General features: G+C 43.5%; 1 protein-coding gene across 1 annotated transcript in view; it reads left to right on the top strand.

Annotated features, from left to right (window-relative positions):
* The first annotated feature begins 813 nt into the window (after positions 1-813).
* FAM149A (family with sequence similarity 149 member A) overlaps positions 814-7,084 on the top strand; it is a 31,035-nt gene continuing 24,764 nt past the window's right edge. Inside the window, 2 exon segments of the mRNA XM_023757163.1 lie at positions 814-935; positions 6,862-6,972. Coding sequence (XP_023612931.1) covers positions 877-935; positions 6,862-6,972 — 170 coding nt within the window. The 5' untranslated portion in view covers positions 814-876.

Raw genomic sequence — 7,084 nt, 5'->3', positions numbered from 1 at the left:
CTAGCAGGTCCTGTGTTAAGTCAGGACAGCCTGGGTGTTTTATAGGGAGGGGCAGGTTCGGGAGGGGCAGGTTCGCGAAGGCCAGTTCATTCCAGAAAATCACCCTGCATTTCAGCCCATGCAGCATACAGGGCTCATTTCAGACAACCCTTCTTAACAGGAATACACAATTGAAGCTGCGATGGCTGTTGAATACTTGAATTTCTACAGGCACTGGTTTATGGGCGATCAGGAGGCAGCTTTTTCAAAGTAAAAGTAGATGATCCAGTCATTTCCTTGACAACTAGAATGGAGTGACTCACGGAGACTGGGACTCGGCCTTAACTTTGATACATCAACAAATTAATCCACTGTGGTTCAGTTGTTGCACTTCCGTTTACACCAAAAAGTAGGTCCTGTCTGCAAATGAACAGCCCTAAATGTACCCACTGAGCGGAATTTTTTCATCTCTATATATAAGGAACTACCATAGAGCTGTTCTATGGCTACGTGGTTTGTAATTAAAGCTTAAACGTTCCACCACATCAAGTTTTAAGGTTTGTAGGACACATCCTGTAGGTTGTGTACATTCTCCAGTGGTCGGCAAACTCATTAGTCAACAGAGCCAAATATCAACAGTACTTTTTCAAAATAGACTCGCCCAGGCCGAAAACCAACTTCTGCGCATGGGCCACGAAGTTTCAATAGCACTGTACATGCGCCGGCACGTGGTATTTTGTGGAAGAGCCACACTCAAGGGGCCAAAAAGCCAAATGTGGCTCGAGAGCCGCAGTTTGCCGACCACGGTCCTAGACTGTAGGGCTGATGTAGGAGTTGATAGTTCGCAGGGAATTAAAGATGTTCCGTATATTGCATGAAAGAACAGCACAATAATGCATGACCGGAAGACAGAGAAACCAACGAAGCAAAACAAGACATAAAAAGAAAAACAGAAGGTAAATGTTACCTGTGTTTTGTGGAAAGACCAGCTCCATCCCTGTTGTCCTTGTGACCTTGGGCAGTCATTGAGTGGACGGGCTCAAGTGCCTCTTCAGAATTCTCCTGAATTCTGTGGTCAAATGTATAAGCCATTACACTGAACCTGGAAGTTCAAGAAGTTCCACAGAAGTCCAGAGACTTTGAAGACATGGGGAAGAGCAGAGGAGAAAAAGTTGGAGAAATGGTCTGAAAGTCGTTTCAAGGCATCCATTTTCTTGTAATCCCCACCCCCATACCTGGCCAGCACCCCTGTCTTGGAGACCTCGTGTGCCAGGTTCTTGTTCTGACCTCTAAGAAGGGTTCGGGAAATCTGGAGAAGGCTGTGCGTAGATTAAATAGGAGTCCAGAGACGAAATATAATTTTGAAAGGCATTTGGGGGGCAGAGGAGCCTAGTTTAAAGGAAACTAAGATCTCCTTGTCCCAGGACCCCATGCTTTTTATAAACACAATTTGTCCTGAGGCGAGGCAGAGATATACACTTCAAAGGGTCAGGGTTTCCTATACAGAGGCATTGTCAGATTTGGGGGAATTAGCCTACAGCTGTTCAGGTGTTTGGCCAGTAGGAGGCAATAACATGTAGATTAAGATGCCCTGAGGTGCCTGGCAGCAAGCAATCATCCCTTTTCAGGTTTGGGGAAATGCCATCAGCCATTCCCAGATTCAGCCCTGCTGTCATGCTGGAATTGGTTTCCAGCACTCCTGGTCTCACTACACTTTGAAGTGAGCAGGAGTGTTCCTCTTGGCAAGGATATGGTGTAATGTGAAGAGAGAAACTAGTTCTTCCATTTTGTAAATCATTTTCTTCTTAGTTTGAACTACTTCCTTCCCACTCCTCTCACTCCACCCCATGACCTCAGAAAAAGGGTGAATATTCTGGAAGAAGAAATTATTTAACTGGAAACAGAAACAAATGGGTATGCGTTTTCAAGTTGCACAACAGGAGAGGAGGTGCTAAGTAGGAGCAAGAGAAGCTAAATGAGTGCAGGAGGGACTCCATTCGGTTGTAATCTCCATGTTTTGTAGATATCAGCTACTGTGAATTTTCTTTCTTTATAAAGGTTAAATAAGTTCCAGAAATGTCTTTAATTTGGAGAATATTTTTGAGTCTGGTCATAGTGTAATCTTTTGATTTAAGCATGAACATTCAGAGTAATCAGAGAGCAAAAACATATTCTTTAGAAGCGCTGATTGAATCTCTGCCTATTGATTTGTTTTTCAAGAAACAGGAAATCTTTACCTGACAGGCATTGGTTTAGGTGCTATAGGTAAAGAAAGCTAACAAAGTGTCAAGATCATCATAATAAAAAGCCAAGTATTGAAAGAGAGCTTAAGCAACATAAGTGCCCAGCCATAGAGGAGTGGATAAAGATGGTGTGATGGTGTGGAATATATATATATATCCCTGGGTGTAACATCACAGCCCGAAGCTCCACCAACCAGAAGGAAGTCAGTCCTGCAGGGTCTTGGAAATGGCTGCGCCCTCCCCCAGCTGTTTCCTAGAGGGTGAGGTTTCAGGCAGGAACCTGCAAGGAGCGGTGAGGTTTCAGGCAGGAACCTGCAAGGAGCGGAGCGTGGAAGTACTGAGTCCTGGGTTGCCTTGCCAAGGGCTGCACCCTCCCCAAGCTGTTTACCGAGAGGCCTGAGGGAAGAACCCACCCTCGGAGCGCCAGGAGCGCCCAGCAGCAGTCAGTCCTGAGTTGATGAGGCAGAGGCCACAGCATGGTAGAACTCTGGGTCTAACCCTACAGGGGGCGTGGCTGGCCTTCAAACCAGACCCTGACAGTAGGGAGGAGGCAGCCCCATTCCTCACAGAATCTGCTGTTGGATAGCTTGCTGTCAGTGGCCTGCCAGCCAGGAACCCCATTCACCTGCACCCCGGACCCTGACAGGAGGGAGGAGGGAGCCCCATTCCTCACGGAATCGACAGGTGGCCAGCTTGCTGTCAGGGGCCTGCCAGCTAGAAATCCTATTCACCTGCATATCTGTATAAAGTATTAATACATTATATTAGAGGTCGTGGTGGTACTGTTTTACCCACAGCGTCTATAGGAATTGCTGCAAATTTACTTCTCTGTGGAAGCACCTTTCATTCCCAATATAAATTACCGATTCCATTAAATGAAACTTCAATTTCTAGACTCAATATAAAGAATGAAGTTGCTAAAACTATTAAAAAGGCCCAACTTCTCATTATTGATTAATGCACCATGGCATCCAGTCATGCTATAAACACCATAGACAGATTACTAAGAGAAATTATGAGTCTGAATGTTGTATTTGGTGGAAAAGTTCTCCTTCTTGGAGGTGATTTTCGACAATGTCTCAATATTGTACCACATGCTATGCGATCGGCCATAGTACAAACGAGTTTAAAGTACTGCAATGTTTAGGGATGTTTCAGAAAGTTGTCTCTTACAACAAATATGAGATCAGAGGATTCTGCTTATAGTGAATGGTTAGTAAAACTTGGAGATGTCAAACTTGATAGCAGTTTTCATTTAGGAATGGATATTATTGAAATCCCTTGTGAAATGATTTGTAATAGATCTATTATTGAAGCTACCTTTGGAAATACTATCTCTATAGGTAATATTAAAAATATATCTAAACGTGCAATTCTTTGTCCAAAAAATGAGCATGTTCAAAAATTAAATGAAGAAATTTTGGATATACTCAGTGGAGATTTTCACACATATTTGAGTGATGATTCCATTGATTCCACAGATGATGCTGAAAAGGAAAATTTTCCCATCAAATTTCTTAATAGTATTACTCCTTCGGGAATGCCGTGTCATAAATTAAAATTGAAAGTGGGTGCAATCATCATGCTATTGAGAAATCTCAATAGTAAATGAGGTCTTTGTAATGGTACCATATTTATTATCAAAAGATTACGACCTAACATTATCGAAGCTAAAGTATTAACAGGATCTGCAGAGGGAGAGGTTGTTCTGATTCCAAGAATTAATTTGTCCCCATCTGACACTGGCCTCCCATTTAAATTGATTCGATTATGGTTTCCTGTGATGCCAGCATTTGTGATGCTTATTAATAAATCACAAAGACAAACTCTAGACAAAGTAGGCATATTCCTACCTGAAACATTTTTCTCACATGGTCAGTTATATGTTGCTTTCTCTCAAGTTTGAAGAGCATGTGACGTTACAGTTAAAGTTCTAAATAGTTCATCACAAGGGAAATTAGTCAAGCACTCTGAAAGTGTTTTCACTCTTAATGAGGTGTCCAGGGAGATATTAGAATAAGTTTAATCACTTTATCAGTCATTGTTTGCATCACTATTGTTTTATATAATGTTTTTGTCATTTTTATATCATGCCTCTGTTGTTGTTATATCCTTTTGTTACTTTTTATTTATTAATGAATTTATATATTATTTTCATATATGTTTTACTAATTTCCTTTCATCTCTCACACTTCTATTATAGAGAAAGGGCAAATAGCAATATTAAAATATCTCCGCTAATTAATTCCCTTTTAATGTGCACGAATTTTGTGCACCGGGCTACTAATATCTATCTATTTATCTATCTATCTATCTATCTATCTATCTATCTATCTATAAACTATTTTATCCTATCTAATAATAGAGAAACATGGTAATTAACTGTAACTTTGCTACCCTTCCCATTGGCTAATCAGCGAGATATGCAAATTAACTGCCAACAAAGATGGCGGCCGGCAGCCAGGCAGCTGACTCGAACAGGGAGGCTTGCTTGCTCCAGTGACGGAGGAAGCCAAGGTTCCCCGCCTGCTGCAGCCCAGCTCTGAGCTCCAGATGCAACAATGTTGCAATTATAGAAGCTAAACAAACCCAGAAACCTGCTTTCAGCCGTCAGCGGGCTCAGAGCTTAGACCGCCAGTGATGGCAACAGAGTTTCAATTATAGAAGCTAAACAAACCCAGATACCTGCTTTCAGCCAGCCACAGCCTCAGAGCTGGAGCCGGCTCTCAGCTCCAGTGACAGCTATAGAAGGTAAATAAATCCCAGAATAAAAAAAAGAAAAAAAAAGAGGCTGGGAGCTTCAGTCACCCGCCAGCCTGAAAACGGCCCTCAGCCCCTCACCCAGACTGGCCAGGCACCCCAGTGGGGACCCCCACCCTGAACGGGGTGTGACCAGCTGCAAACAGCCATCATCCCCTCATCCAGGCTGGCCAGGCACCCAAGCGAGACCCCCACCCTGATCCGGATCACCGTTCAGGGCAAACCAGCCGGCCCCCACCTGTGCACCAGGCCTCTATCCTATATAGTAAATGAGTAATATGCAAACTGACCCTAACAGCAGAAAGACTGGGAATGACTGGTCACTATGACACACACTGACCACCAGGGGGCAGACGCTCAATGCAAGAGCTTCCCTCTGGTGGTCAGTGTGCTCTCACATCGGGGAGCTCTGCTCAGCCACAAGCCAGGCTGATGGCTGCCAATACAGTGGTGGTGGTGGGAGCCTCTCCTGCCTCCTCAGCAGTGCTAAGGATGTCCGACTGCAGCTTAGGTCTGCTCCCTGCTGGCAAGTGGGCATCCCCCGAGGGTTGCTGGGCTGCCAGAGGGATGTCTGATTGCCAGCTTAGGCCCAATCCCCTGGGGAGCAGGCCTAAGCCAGCAAGTGGTCACCCCCAAGAGGTCCCAGACTGCAAGAGGACACAGGCCAGGCTGAGGGACCCCCTACCCCCGAGTGCACAAATTTTTGTGCACCGGGCCTCTAGTATATATATAAAATACTAGAGGCCTGGTGCATGAATTCATGCACGGGTGGGGTCCGGCCGGCCCGCCCCAATGGAGGCCTGTTGGACCGGCAGTGGGGAGGGGCCATGGGTGGTTGGCCAGCCAGCCCTGCTCCTGATCAGGGTATTGGGTGCGATGGGTGGCCTAGCTAGCTGGGGGGTGGGGGGGTGCCAATCGGGGCCCAGATCAGGCTGGTTGGCTGCAACTGTGTGTGTCATAGCCACCGTTCGTTCCGATCATTCTGGTTGTTCCGCCATTCAGGTCGCTGGGTTTTTATATATATAGATTACTTGGCCATAAAAAAAGAGAAATCTTACCATTTACAAAAACATGGATGGCCCTAGAGGGTATTATGCTAAGTGAAATAAGTCAAAGAGAAAAGGACAAATAACATATGATTTCACTTATATGTTTAATCTAAAGAGCAAAGTAAACAAACAAAAGAGAAACAGACTTACAGATGCAGAGAACAAGCTGATGGTTGCCAGATGGGAGGTGGGTTGCAGGGCTGGGTGAGGAAGGTGAAGGGATTAAGAAGTACAAATTCATGGGTGTTAGGTACAGCACAGGGAATATAGTCAATAATATTGTAATAAGTAGGTATGGTGCCAGGTGGGTACTTGAAATGTCAGGGGATCCCTTCGTAAGGTATATAAATGTCTAACCACTATGCTGTACACCTGAAACTAATATAATACTGACAGTCAACTGTAATTGAAAAATTTAAAAAGTTTAAAGAAATAAAAACAAACAAAGAGAGGCATACTAAGACATGTGCTGGGAGGTGCAAGTTAACAAGAACAGTTTTCCTAAGGTAGCATTTGCTAATAGCAGTGAGCAAGATCAACCTGATCTATCTATAAAGTGCAGCAATTTTCAACCTTTTTCATCTGATGGCACATAAACTAATTACTGAAATTCTGCAGCACAACAAAAAATAGTTTTTTGCTGATCTGACAAAAAATAAATTTAATGTTGATTCCTTCACATTGGATGGCTATGTAGCATGTGTGTGCACATGTGTAGGGGGACATGGCAGGAGGGAGGGAGCAACTTTATACAAAAGGAAAATTTAAAAGTCTTAATGAATAAAATTATATTATTATGTTAAAAATACTTTTAATATTTTATTTTTCAGAAGAGGACTATCAGAAGGATCTGGGGAACACAATTTTCCTGTAAAAAACAAAGATCCTTTACCTACACATTTTACAAGAAATGTGCAGAAAGCCATTGATAAATATACCTGGTAAGTATTAACCTATGAAACACTTCTGATTGCAAAACAAAACATGCCCATAATGAATATGGCAAACAAAATCGGAGATTGGCTGTGAATTTCTAAAAGTAAACAAGCAGTT

This window comes from Myotis lucifugus, unplaced genomic scaffold (genome assembly GCF_000147115.1).
Source record: "Myotis lucifugus unplaced genomic scaffold, Myoluc2.0 scaffold_102, whole genome shotgun sequence".
NCBI lineage: Eukaryota > Metazoa > Chordata > Mammalia > Chiroptera > Vespertilionidae > Myotis > Myotis lucifugus.
The sequence above is the reverse complement of the archived record's forward strand: the minus strand, read 5'-3'. Positions and strand labels throughout refer to the sequence as shown.